The sequence below is a fragment of the Tiliqua scincoides genome, chromosome 2 (assembly GCF_035046505.1).
Source record: "Tiliqua scincoides isolate rTilSci1 chromosome 2, rTilSci1.hap2, whole genome shotgun sequence".
NCBI classification, from domain to species: domain Eukaryota; kingdom Metazoa; phylum Chordata; class Lepidosauria; order Squamata; family Scincidae; genus Tiliqua; species Tiliqua scincoides.
In genome coordinates, this window is record NC_089822.1 from 2879133 (window position 1) to 2893518 (window position 14386).

General features: G+C 49.0%; 1 protein-coding gene across 1 annotated transcript in view; it reads right to left on the bottom strand.

Annotated features, from left to right (window-relative positions):
• The window catches only part of LOC136641758 (maestro heat-like repeat family member 5), a 57727-nt gene that overhangs the window by 26393 nt on the left and 16948 nt on the right, over window positions 1-14386 (bottom strand). The window contains exons 5-11 of the mRNA XM_066617778.1: window positions 12659-12808; window positions 10996-11115; window positions 9693-9772; window positions 8498-8633; window positions 7867-7962; window positions 5346-5450; window positions 2473-2608 (exon numbers count right to left, since the gene is read on the bottom strand). Of these exons, the coding sequence (XP_066473875.1) occupies window positions 2473-2608; window positions 5346-5450; window positions 7867-7962; window positions 8498-8633; window positions 9693-9772; window positions 10996-11115; window positions 12659-12808 (823 nt within the window). The remainder of the gene's footprint in view (window positions 1-2472; window positions 2609-5345; window positions 5451-7866; window positions 7963-8497; window positions 8634-9692; window positions 9773-10995; window positions 11116-12658; window positions 12809-14386) is intronic.

The following is a 14386-nucleotide window of genomic DNA, read 5'->3' on the forward strand; positions in this document are numbered from 1 at the left end:
AATGTGAAACAGCAAGCAGTGAACATAAGAACATAAGAACAGCCCCACTGGATCAGGCCATAGGCCCATCTAGTCCAGCTTCCTGTATCTCACAGCAGCCCACCAAATGCCCCAGGGAGCACACCAGAGAACAAGAGACCTCATCCTGGTGCGCTCCCTTGTATCTGGCCTTCTGACATAGCCCATTTCTAAAATCAGGAGGTTGCGCATACACATCATGGCTTGTACCCCGTAATGGATTTTTCCTCCAGAAACTTGTCCAATCCCTTTTTAAAGGCGTCCAGGTCAGATGCCGTCACCACATCCTGTGGCAAGGAGTTCCACAGACCGACCACATGCTGTGTAAAGAAATATTTCCTTTTGTCTGTTCTAACTCTCCCAACACTCAATTTTAGCGGATGTCCCCTGGTTCTGGTGTTATGTGAGAGTGTAAAGAGCATCTCCCTATCCACTCTGTCCATCCCCCGCATAATTTTATATGTCTCAATCATGTCCCCCCTCAGGCGTTTCTTTTCTAGGCTGAAGAAGCCCAAACGCCGCAGCCTTTCCTCATAAGGAAGGTGCCCCAGCCCCGTAATCTTCTTAGTCGCTCTCTTTTGCACCTTCTCCAGTTCCACTATGTCTTTTTTGAGATGCGGCGACCAGAACTGGACACAATACTCCAGGTGTGGCCTTACCATCGATTTGTACAACGGCATTATAATACTAGCCGTTTTGTTCTCAATACCCTTCCTAATGATCCCAAGCATAGAATTGGCCTTCTTCACTGCCGCCGCACATTGGTTGACATTTTCATCGACCTGTCCACCACCACCCCAAGATCCCAGTGGAGGGAGCCTGCCAGTGGAGGGAGCCCTCGTCCCACAGCTCATGCGAGAGGTCGAACAATCACCCTCACGCTGAGAGCAGTTGCATTGGGCCAGCACAGCTCCAGCAAGTCTCCTAAGGGCCAGAGGCTCATTGGAGACTGGGGCTCCCTGCAGATTGGATTGGGAATTGCTGAGGGCCATACGTTTGGGCACCTCTGATCTAATGCATAGAAATAAGACAAAAAAGAGTTGGGCAACCCAACTGCTTCATCGTTCTGGAAGGGGAGCTCTTGCTCCTGTTCCAGAAGTGGATCATTCCTCTGAGGTGGTTTTTGGGTCTCTGAGATAAAACATATCTGTTGTAAACCTACCTCTAGGAGAGGGGTGGGCAAACCCTGGCCCAGAGGCCATTTACAGTCCTTGGGGTCCCCAATCTGGCCCACAGAGAGCCCCCAGTCTCCCAGTCTCCCATGAGCCTGTGGTCCATCAGGGACTGTTGGAGCCCATGCTGGCCTGTGACTGCTAGTCACAACCGCCAGACAAGAGCTGTGGGTCAAATTGGAGCAAGGCCTTTTATAGTCTCCATGTGTTTTCGGCTTTTCCCTGGGCATTATTTTACCCCTCCCCCCACATACACACACAGCCTCTGAACAACTTATGTCTCCATGTGTTTCTGTTCTGAAATGTAAATTAATTCTTTTTTTCCTGGCCCCGACAGTGTCAGAGAGATGATGGGGACCTCCTGCCAAAATGTCTGCCTACCCCTGTTCTAGAATATGGAGTGATGCGACCTCTTCCTTGGGCAGCTCTAAAGATGGGGCATTATAGGCACATGCCAGGGGCCCACACCCACACCTGGGCCCACAACCATGTCTGGTCCACCCCTGAAACAATGAGGGTTCACCCATGAGATGTTTACTGATGATTGCAGGGAACCAGCTGCAGCTGCAGAAGGTCACCCTGTTCCCCCGGGGTCACTTTACAATTCCAAGATGCTTTCTCTCCTGCTGCTGCGTTGGGAACTAGGGCATCTGCAAAGTGTTCCATAGTGCCAGAGGAAGGAAGGAAGAGAAGGCTTCACACTGCTTCTGTCTCTTCCCCATGGCCTATGGTAAGACTCCCATTGGGTTTGGGGGCCCTGGCTGGCTTACAAAATGCAGTGGGTAGAAGCAGCCACAAGAGACATCCTCTTCTTCCCCTGCTGCTGTTTTACAATTCCTGAATGCCCTGCCCCTGATGCAGCATCGCTGTGGGGGTTCAACATGAAGGAGACCCAGAGCCCACTTTCTGCCTGGTTGCCAGGCACCTTGGGTGGGAGAACAGAGAGTGTAGGGTATGTATACATGTGCTTTACGAAGCAGTGGGGAGTACGCCACTGAGGCCTTCATAGGGTGTTTGCTTCAGCGCTCCCAGATGCAGGAGCCACCACTGCCCCTCCCACGCAGTTCCTTGAGTCACATTCCAGGAAAAGGGCTAATCAGAGCAAACCTTCGGTCTACAACCTCAGTGTCCTCACACAACTCCACCTCCAAAATCACCACAAATTCTTGAGCGGCGCAAGACTGAACGGGCTGTCCTTTCTGTAGGGAGCAGGCAGCACCATTCCCAGCATGCCGCGTTACACACTTGACAAGCCACGCAAGATCCCCCGGCATGGCCTCACCCATTTTGCTCATGGTGATGTAGTGGAGGTAGTAAAGGGCCTCCGCTGCCTGCTGGCCAATGTCTTTCACACTGTCATTGATGTGAAGGGCCAGCAGTGCCAACAGCTGTCCCAGCAGGTAGAACTCCTGGCTGATCTGAAAGGGAGGCATCAGAATAATTACTGGATTCTCGAAGGGACTCCAAGATCATCAAGCAAATAAATCTACTCCAGGTTATTAAAACTGGTGATTTAAGACTCCTGCTAAGTGCCTTTAAATAAGACATTGGGAAACTGGTATCACTTCATCAAGCCCATGCATTGCATTAAAAATTTATTGAACAGTGAAGTACAGGGGGGGGGGTGTCCCTGTATCCCCCCCCCAGTGGATAAGGAAACCAAGGATACAGGAGAATGCTATAAAAATAACAGCCCCCACCCCAACATGCCAATTACATTACCTTATTTTTTATATAATCATGAAGGAAGCACAGGTGCTCCTTGCTTTAAACTTGCTCTAACAAAGCGACATGATATGCAAGCAACAGGCCTGCACGCTGGAGGGAGACGAACTGAACGTGAACAGGAACTTTACAGCAGCAGAAATTGTAAAATTATTTTGTAAAGTGGTTGCCAATGGAGCACACAGAGCTCCTTCGGTGGCCGTTTTGGGAGTTCTGCTGCAAGAGATGGCAGTGCTTTGCAGGAGTCACTGGACCTCACACACCTGCCTGAGAGTCCATCTTGCTCAATGTGTATTAGACTTTGAAAAGCTGGTATCACTGGATCAAGTCAGTGGCGTAGCTAGAGGGGGGTGCAGAGCACTATGTTTTTTTGGGGAGCACCACTATGGTGTGCAAGCAGCCCCTCCCCCCCTTTGGAGCCATTCCAGGCAACTAGAGCAAAACGAGGCGCATGCTTAGTGCAGTAACCAGATGATGGTCGGCATACTCTTCCGTTTTGCTCTAGAGGTCTGGAACGGCTTCAAAGGGTAGGGGGAGGGGCTGCTTGCACATTGCAGTGAGGCTCCCTGCAAAAACCTAGTGCTTTGCACCCCTTCTAGCTATGCCACAGGATCAAGTTCATCCATTTTGTTCCATAAATTAAAAAGTTTTAGTTGCATTTTGAATAAAAGTATTAAATAAACTTAATTGGATTCTGAGCAACAGTTCTGAATGTTCTAAATGTTTAGTTCTGAATGTTACTGTTATCATCCTCCTTAGTGGGTTCTGCAAACCACGGTTTTGAATTATGCTTTTTATAGAGTACAGGAGATGGCACTGGGGATGAGTTTATGGCACCAAGTGAACAGTGCTCTGAAAACATTTGGGAACCACAGGTCCAAAGGAACCTTCAGACTGTATGCTGGTTCCAATAGGTTGGCAACTACTCTAGCAATCTCAGGCCAAGTCCCTTCTCTCACTACATCAGGTTTTCCCACTAGTGTTACCTGAAAATCCCCTTTTCCCTTCCATGTTGTGTTTTTATGTCTGGTTATGAATTTTGGACTAAAATGCAGGCCTAAAACTTCTCTTACAGGCCACAAAAGGAATCAAATCATAAGCTTACTCATTTCTCATGTTGTTGGCCACCTTCAGTCTGGAAAGACTCATTTTCTCTAGAGACACTGGAAATGTCTTTATTGTTTAAGTCAATCACTGAATATGCAAACACCTTAAGGGAAGAGGACCTTGGCAGCAAAGTCTATCACCTATTGTTAACTAAATTAAGCTACATCTCCAAAATCCAGTAGCAACAGGAAGCAAGCTACTCCCCCCTCCCCCAGAGTCAGGCTTTGCTGATAGCTGATTTCTGGACCCTTCCACCCTTTGTTTTACATACTACCTGTGTGTATACTGAGCATGCATATCTAGACCAGCACTACGACACATCCGGGTCATTCTAGGTCAGACACAACCCCTTAAGAGGAAGCTCCGAGCACATGCCTCTCTCTCTCTCTCTCTCTGGCTGCCCTTCCAAGGGAGTGGTCCTACATAGTACTCTTCCCCCAACTGCTCCCCGGGACAGGTAAATATATCTTGCGTCTAAAACTCTTTCCCTTCTTCCCTATCTATTCTTCCCTTCTTCCCCCATCTTTAGTTAGCAAACTGGGTTTAGCAGATTAAGGAACCCCTAAAATCCTTCCCTACAACCTATCTGTTTCTGAATTCCTTTTCGGATGCACCAAAATACATAGCACATGCAACCACCATAAAAACTAGGTACATTTTTCAAGTACTAGAACCAAGAAATGTGTATTATGTTTACCTTTGTGTGTTTTGTAATAAAAATATAATCTTTGATTGAAAGTTATCTTTCTCCCAAGTCTCCTCTTTAAGCTAAACAAGGGATTTCTTTGCTCTACGCTGTCTTGTTATCCAGCCTGAGATCCTAAAAGTTTCCAAAAGGCTAATATACTAATTCCCCTAAACAAAACAGCCCTTTTTGGTAACACTAGCATTACCTCTGCATTATCTGAATTTATTAGAAGTATTTTGTATTGTATCTTGTATCACTTGTGCCAGTTACGTCATGTGCAGATGGCTGACACGGAATATAAAACAATGAGCCAGAAAATGACCTTTGAGGTATTCTATGAAGAAAATCAGCACAGGTAATGGCTAGACCAGGAAGTGGGGAGACCTGGGCTCAAATGTCAGCTCAGCCACGGAGCTCACTCAGTGATGTGGAGCCAGTCACTTTCTCGCAGCCTAATCTACCTTGCGGGGTTGTTAAGAGTAACACCACCGAGCGGGAGGGGAAAAATGATATCTGCCACCCTATCCTTAAACTGCCTGGAGGAAGGACGGAATTAAATGTAATGCCAATAGGATAAACTCAGAACTCTTTACAAAAGTGTTAGACAAATTTATGGAAGAGGCCATGATACTCACATCAAAATCCAGGTGTTCAGAGACAAACTTCAGCAGCTGCTGGGTGGTCCTAACAGCCCTTTCTCGCTCGTAGCTCTTCTGGGATTCAATCCAGTCATTTGTGTGCTTTGGGGGAAAAATACAACTGCAGAGGTCATGTGCATGGTCGGGTTGCCAAAAGGATGGGGCACGGGAAAGGATATTGGTTGAAACTGGAGGAGGGGTGCTGCTTCCCCAACATGACCTCAATGCCATCAACACAGGACATGCTTCTGGAAGCAAAGGGAGGAGGGTGGGATGAACCTGGTGGCAGAAGGAGGCGGTGGAGATGCTGGGTGCTGCAGATTGGATAGCTGCCCCAGCTGACACCAACAGCCTGTGCCTACAATACGGTGCCTATCCAGTTCATAGCTGTACATCTGCATGGCACTGGCTGTGGTGACATCCTCCACCCCCAATCACCTCCACCACTACCTCCTTCTGTCAGAAAGTAACTGTGAAAACACCTCCAGTTCTCACATAATGGCAGCCAGCAGTGGTGTGTTGCCAGTAGCCATTTTGGGAGCAAACAGGGTTGGGTGGGGGTTGGAGATTTTGTGTTGGAAAACAGCACAAGAGGAAAGACTTGACCTCCCTGTCCTCACAGCAACCATCGGAATTTAGGCCAGGGGTTGGCAACCTACGGCCCAGGTCCAGCCTGCTACCAAAGTCTTCTGACCCATGCGGAGCTCGGCTTGGGAGTCTTGGCCTCCTGCTCGATTTGCTGGGCAGGACAGGAACAACAGAGCTGCAGGGCAACTGACCAGGCGGCTCTGCCATTCCTTGTTCGGTGCACAGCAAATTGGGCGGGAGGCCAAGCTCCACGCAGGCACTTCCAGGAGCTCAGCAACACAGAAGCTCAGCAATGATGTGATTACATCATCACTGAATGCCCCGCCCCTTGGCTGGAAAGGTTCCAACCCCTGGTTTAGACCCTTTCATCTGTTTTCTGTGAAAAGGGGGAGGTGCTCCTTGTTGTCACTATCCCATTAGGCGCCGCAATACTCCATGCAGTCATTCATTAGGTGAATGCCTAGTGATGCCTGACCCTAAGATTTCTTTAATAAGATGCAAATCACAGGCAGCCGCATTGGTCCATTAGGAAACAAAATCCCAAAGTCCAAGTAGGGTGGTCTGTTTAGGAGGATTAACTAAGATGTCACAAGGTCCAGAATTTGGAACTGCTCACAACTTTTTGATCTTCTAGTTGGTCTTAAGAGAGTATTCCACTCTTGGCTTTGGGATTTTTTTTTTTTTAAATCACTTGTTAGCCTTGTAAAATATACAGGCAGGCAAATGCTCCTGCATAGCCCCTACTTGCCCACAACACTTTGCCATAAAAGCATGAAAAAAGAAGAGGGAAGCGACTCAGCACTGCTTGGCTGAGGCATGAAAACTGCGCAGCCCAGTCAGTGTCCGAAAGGAAGAGACTCGGGAGCTCTGCCTGAACTGCGCCAAGACCCCAATCCTATCCCCTGCCACCAGCACAAAGGTAGCCATGCTACAAAGGTGAGGAGGGTGATTGGTGAGCCTGCAGGAGGTAGGTAAAAACATTTCGCACTTGTTCTCCTGGCAGGCCCCCCCACTGCCAGTGGGTATCCTCAGACGTATGCAAACTCATTTAGTGGCATATATCTGAGTAGAGGGAAGTATCAGGGAGGTCTGAAATGGAAGGGATAGGATCCAGTGCTGCCAGAACCATCCCGCCTCCTCCTCCCCCCCAGTTCCTCCTCCCCTTCCCCGGAAATTCTACAATCCCTACCTCTGCCAGCCCCCAACAGCAACTCACCTGCCCTAGTGACAGTGGCCTCACCATCGGCCTGTGCACACTGCCACCAGCGACTGCGCTGGTAACTTCACTGCACTCACCAGTGGAGTGCAACGACATAAGGGCAAAGCACAGCTGGCTGGGTCCTGGCACTTCTGCCACTGGAATGCGCATTCCACTGGTGGAGGCCAGAAGACAGGGTTGGGCTGTAAGCCTCCCAAAGAAAGCAGAAGGGGCCACAAGTGGGAGGGAGCGGCCTCAGCTCAGTGACAGAGCCCGTGTTTTGTGACCAGAAGGTCCAGGTTCAATCCCTGACAGCAGTGGCGTAGGTAGAGGGGGTGCAAAGCTCTGAGTTCTGCAGGAAGCTTCACCACAGTTTGCAAGTGGCCACTCTCCCTTCCCTTCAGAGCCACTCTGGGCAGGAGGAGCAAAATGGAGGCATTTGCCTAGCTCCGAAGGGCAGGGGGGAGGGGCTTGCACACTGTGGTGAGGCTCCCTGCAAAACTCAGGGATTTGCACCCCCTCGACCTTCACCACTGATTCATTTTTAGAAAGGGCTGGAAAGATCCTTCTCTGCCTACAATCCCTGAGCGATGCTGCCAGCCAGTGTTGCCCACACTGGGCAAGAGGACCAAGGATGTGACTCTGCAGAAGGCAGCTTCCTTCACACATTCAGACAAACTGCTAACGGGAAGTTGCTGTTCTTTCTCTGTGAACATCTTAATTGCTCCTTACTACCAGGATATCCTGTAACGTATTGATATTGGGGATCTCTGACAGCAGGTTGATGAGCATGGTGTTGCAGACACCGATGGTCTGCTGATAGAAATCCTGCAGGAAGAGAAGAAGAAGCTGTCAGACTCAGCAGAATCACAAGACTTTTCTGCAGGAGGCGTGAGCAGGCCCTAAGGATGACAGGACTGAGTGAGATGGCTGCGCACAAGCAATTTACACTGAGTTCAATGGAGCTTACTCCCAGGAAAGTGCATCCAGGAGTGCAGCCCCAATTTCATAGTTTCTACTGCATACCACTTTGGAGATGCAATCTGGAAAGCGGTTTATGCATTCTGCAAGTAAAACCAAATAAAACATCCCCCCATTTTCATTTTGCATTGATCCCTCTCCTCAGGAAAATAAAGGAAAGCCACCAGAAATTGAACCCACTCCTGCCCCTCTTTCTTTTCCAGCCGACACAATGGTTTAACCGGGACATCATCTGGATGAAAAGGATGGGAATTCCAGGGAAAAGGGTGACAACCGCTTCAGTTCACTCCTTTCATCTGGCCACAGTCCCAGCCCACTGAAGCCTCAGGGGGTGATCCCCTTTCACTCTGCTTGGATTCCCTGAGGAGGGCGGCTGCATTACCTGCGTTTGTGTTGGGTGTGTGGGGCTGCCCGCTTTCAGCTTGGTCATCTTCAGGGAGGGCAGAGAAAAAACCTTCTGGACGCTTTTGCTCACCAGATCAGACCTGACTTCCAAGTCCATCGGGGGCTTCAAGTAACTGAGAAGAGAACAGAAGGCAGAGGGAAGAAGATGGAGGGGCTGTTAGGTGCTCATAACCTCTTCCCTGCCGGGGGCAGCACAACCCAGATTCCGGCTCCTTTACAGGAGAGCACGGGAGGGGGCTGAGGGTGTGTTTGCAATAAAGTAATTGCTTTATTTATAAATATACAGGATGAGCAGTGGAAGGAGGCAGAGAGTAGAGCACTCCTTCCAGACCACAAGAGGTGCCCCCCCCTTCAGAGCCATTCTGGGCAGTGGGAGCAAAATGGAAGTGAATGCCAATGAAGACCCAGAGAAGAGGCAAATGCCTTCGTTTTGCTCCCCCTGAATGGCTCAGAAGGTGAGGGTCTGCTTGCACGGCCCATTCAGGCGCCTGCCAAACTTAGTACTTCACACCCCTTCTAGCTATGCCACTGAGGAATACACTCACAGCCCAATCCCAACAGAGTTCTGTTGTAACAGGCCAGGCAGCAGCACACCACCAGTGGTAGTTTGAAGCGGCTGCAGATGGCAGTGGCAGACAAGCTAGTGCTAGTGCTAAGTGCTGGGGTATTGTGGGCAGGGATGGGGTGGAGCTGGGCATTCCAGGGCAAGAAACAGGGGGGTGAGGAGGTGGCAGGAAGGGATGGATCCGGCGTTAATGGTGCATGCTGGATCTTATCTGCTCTTTCAAAAAACTCCTCACCCCTTTCCCCTCCTTGGACATATTCCACCAAAATAGGTGGTGTATGTCTAAGGAGACCCCAAAGTGGCCCAAGGGCTTATGCAGGGGTATATCCTGTTTGCCTTGGGGTTGCACCCCCCTGCATCCACCATAGGATGCAGTGTGCGCCTTCTTGGTGTGGCTGAATCAGCAGTGGTAGCAGGAGACAGGACTGTGGCCCCAACATTTGTCCAACAACAGCTCATGATTGTACCTAACAAACAGGCTCGGCTGGAGGGTAGAGGAGTGGAGGAGGGTAACTGCTAGGGAAATGGCCTCCTAGCTCTGGCAAACAAGAGCAGCCTGACCAGAAAGCCCAAGAAGAGGGCGATCGCGCAAAACCCCAGTACATACGTCAGGCAGTTGATGGTGAGTATGGCCTGGTGAAGGACCGTAATGGAAAATGACCCCAGCGGCTCTTCTTCAATGACTTCCTGTTGTGGGGAAAACACACAGCCCGTGTGAGCTTCAAATATCTTCCAGGATGGGCTGTCAGTTCCCCTTACACCATGGTAAGGCTCCACATGGTGGAGCCAGAGGACTACCTACTGCCTGCTGGGACTCATGAAAAAAAATGCAGGGCATGGGGCCCTTGCTGTCTGAGCCAGAAAAGCAACTGTTATGCACTTCTGTGATCATGCATCTGTGGGATTACGTCACCCAAACGAGCTTGGTCACAGCTGTTAAGGTATCCGAAGAAAGCACTCTTTGCTCTGAAAATCTGAAATGTCTCAGTGGACCGTGGGAGGGTCTAGGAAGAAAAAGTGGATCAACCAAGACTGTAGTCAGTCCACATCAGCCTTAGACTAAGCATGGCTTATTGCTGTGGCCCACTAGAATTGCTGTCTGCTAGACAAGGGAGATCTGCTCATTCACATGCATTTAAACAAATTAAGTTGTCCTAAAGAGGTCCATAGCTGTGTGTGCTTCCCCCATTTTGGAGATTTGCCAGCTGTGGCCCAAAGCATGGACACCACCAGCCTGACCGATGCCAGTCTGCTGGAAAGGAGGGTCTTGAAACAAACTGTGCCCTTCACCAATTGGGCACTCACTCCAGCTCAAAATCCACACCTGTCATAGCAGGAATCTCAGACCAAGCACTCCGACTGTAGGACATGGGCACTTTTCTCTCCACACCAAGCCAGTTGTTTAGTGGGGGGATTTCTACCCAGCTCCTGGCTCAGGCCTGGCTCCTCCTCAGTCTGGAGCTGCCCAATTGGAGCTGCCAGCCTGGCCATTTTCTGATCTGCTAGCAGAGCGGGGTGATGGCACCCAGAGGCCCTTTTCACCAGTTGTGCTGGTTTTCTGGTAAATATAACCATAATTATTATTTCCATTATAATACCAGCTTCACTGGCTGCCAGTCTGTTTCTGAAGATCATTGCTTTTAAAATTCCAAATGGCTACTCTAGCCTCCCTCAACTTCCAGCAAGCTGGCCCCACTGGACTTATCTTAGCAGCCTCAACAACCTGGTAGCCCTGTGATCCTGAAACTGCCTATGCCCTGCTGAACCTGCTCTGCTACTGCCCCGTGCCACCCCAAACTCAGCGCACTCAGACTTGAGCTAGCAAGCGTCTCCTGCATTCCTATGCCTGGCAGATTCTCTTGAGTCTACAAACACAGAGCTCCAGAACCCCCTCCACCCCATTCACTTACGACGATGCACACGACCAGTTCGGTTTTATGGGGCAATTGGACATTGTCGTTCTTGCAGAACTGAAGCGCTTTGCTTATCATGACCACGGCCCTCAAGAAGCTTTTCTTCAGTACCTCATCCTACGGGTGGGGTGGGGTGGAGGGAGAGGTAATGGAGAGAGACAGACAGCAAGAGATATTAGAGATCTGGCCACAGTTTGTTATATGTCTGGGGGGGGGGGGCGTTTGCTTTGTGCACATTTTATTTGGAAAAGCAACATATACATATAATACACAAATAAATGATAAAGAAAGGGCAGAGAAAAATAACACCCATTAACCATCATTTTACCATCCTTCCCAATGGTGTACACAACAGTTGGAACTGAAGGTGCTTAAGGATGTTAGCTCTGAGTAAGACAGAAACACAGCTAATGAATTGGTCCAGGAGCAGGTGTAGGCTGCTGAGTCAGAAAAATCAGCACGCAACTGTAACAGCCACACCCTGGGTGTAACCAAGCCTACGCTGATTGGCTGACCACACCACTTAAGGGCTAGTATGCTGAACCTCCAGTGCAGCAGTAGGGGAGTGGTTGGAGACAACTAAGGAACTGCTGCCAGTGACTGTGGAGGCTGGATATATATGTATGTATATGTTATTACTGACCTTGGACTGAACCTTGACTGTATATTGTGGGAAACTGATTTGGATTTGTTAACGTTGGACTGACTGCTCTTCGTGCTGACTAGGACTGTTTATTGACTACTCTGCTTGTGGTATCCCATGCTCAAAATACAACTGCTGCTTGAAAGTACTCTGCTGTGTATGCTGTTTCTTGCAACCTGCTCAACTTGGGCAGAACACAGGGACCTAACTACAAAGAACCTTAACAAAGGAGACCTGAGCCTGCATTCAGTGAACCCTCAATGAGCACCCCTGAGAAGTGAAGGAGGAGGAAAGCAGCGGAAGCTCACATCCTAAGACATGGCCTGAAGGAACACAACACAACAGCCTTGCTGCAGCTAAACGATCTTGAGTCTGGTCGGTATCTGGACAAGGGGCCACACAGCGCACTGCCCTGGGTTCCATGGAGGAGCTATGCACTGGCATACTCAACATAATAAATGAATTAGTCAATGCGGAAAGAGAATTGCACCTTAGAGCAAAGATGTGCCCAGTGGTGCAGCAGGAGAGAGTGCAAAGAATTAAGTTCTGTAGGGAGCCTCACTGCAGCGTGCAAGCAGCCCCCCCCCCTTTGGAGGCATTTTGGGCAAAATAGAGGTGAATACGCAGAAGACCTCGCTGGAACGCTCCCAGAAGTGTATGCCTCCATTTTGCTCCCACTGCCTGGAATGGCTCTTAAGGGGAGGGAGAGAGGCCGCTTGCATGCTGAAGTGAAAATGGTTGGTTGGCAACCTTCAGTCTCGAAAGACTATGGTATAAGCCTACAGCACCTGGTATTCCCAGGCAGTCTCCCATCCAAGTACTAACCAGGCCTGACCCTGCTGAAGTGAGGCTCCCTGCAAAACTTAGAGCTTTGCACCCCTTCTAGCTATCCCACTGGAAGCGCCTTATCCAAACTGATGCGGCATCCCCTGAAAAATCTGCAGGAATGTTGACTGGGAAGGAATAGTGACATTCACTTTGAATTTCACTTCTTCAAAATTTCAATGCCAACCCTACCTTGTGGTCCCCACGAAACTGGAACAGGATCTCTGACACAATGTGTTCCACGAGTGGAAACACGTCTTCTGGCTTTGCCCCGTTGGCGGCCTGTCCATAGCACATCAACAGAGTGGTACGAGTCTGCTTATCAAATAAATTTTTTTGTTCCTGGAAGGAAGGGGGAAGAGAGAGGATGTTTTTGCCACAAGATATTGTGATCACATCTGGCCGAGATGCCTTTAAAAGAGGGTTGGACAGATTTATGGAGGAAAAAGTCCATTTTAAGCACTATGTTAAATAAATCCTATCTATTAATCTGGAGTTAATAGCTGTATTTTATGAGCCAGTGAGTGGGGAAGCTTTTGTGGCACATTCCCTAAGAGAACGGCAAAATGAAGTTGGAAAACCGGCAATGTGGCAAAAGTTGATAGGTGTGTAAGCAGGCAACTAAACTGGAAAATACTTTGATGTTCATGATTGGTGTTCACAAAGAGAAATGTTTTGCCTACACTTTTTGATGGGTCAATTATGTTTGTTCTAACTTTATTTTTTGACAGCTTGTTGCTTTTCTTTTGTATATTTGGCCTAACACAAGCAGCCTAATCCTAGCCAGTGCTAGAAAAGGCAGGCCAAATGGCCTGTGCTGCATCTAGCACAGGTTAGGTGTTGGCTGGTGATCACCTTGGTGTAAGGGAATATTTTTCCCTTACACCATGTTGAGCCCCAGCCACCCCAATGGGGCTACTCAGATATATGCCAGTGATTTCACTGGGGCAAATCTGAGCAGCCTGTGTTAGGTTGCTTGGGCCAGGGACAGGGGTTAGGATGTGACCTGCGTTGGCTCAGCTGATCCTGCCCCTCTCCTAGGCCTGATCTGTCTCCTGGTCCATCTTCTCCCTGCCCTAAAATGCCCCCTCCCACCTCCCCTCCACCCAGTCCTCCCCCCCTTCCCATGTTGGCCTCCCTCAGCTGGCACAAACTCCCCCGTCCAGCACTGGATGTTGTCTCCGGGAATTGGTGCAGATCTCTGCACTGGCATGCCTGGCTCTTGAGTAGCTGCAAATGTGTTTTTGCATTCATGACATGTTCATGACACTCTTGGGCTGGCACAGGTGGCCTAAGCTAGCACAACAACGTGTCAGAATTGCACTTTAAGATGGATAAGTGTTTAAGTGTTTTTTGTCACTTGCTATATCTGAAGTCACCCTTGCTGGGTATGTATTCATGAGCAGTGTCATTTGCTGTGTTTAGCACATGTTTTGATAGACTCAATTGTATATTTTCTTTGTGTATGTACAGTGAAAATGAAGGACCTTCCTCCAAACAAGACACACCAAACTAGACATGCCTCTAATTGCATAACGTGGCCTGATATGGAGCTAGTTTTATTGACAAACAGAGCTCTGCAGGGCACGAAACATGGTGAAAATGCTGTGGGGGTAGGGGAAATTTAGTACTTTGCCACTCAACATGGATTTGATGTAGTCTACGGCATGCCCTCTCTGTGCTATTTTTAGTGGAAAAGAAACTTCTATTGGGCTTCTGATGGAAGTATTTTTTCCAGTTAACAATAGCAGGGGGAGTGTGTGTAATCAGAATCAAAACTGTGGTGGGGCAAAGCGCTAAAAGCCCCCTGCCCCCACCATAGTTTAGCAACATTTCATGCATCCTGCATGTTGTGTATCAATAAAACTGGACACATGTCTAATTCACCCTGCAGAGAGTTTGTTTTTAAATTTAAGCTAT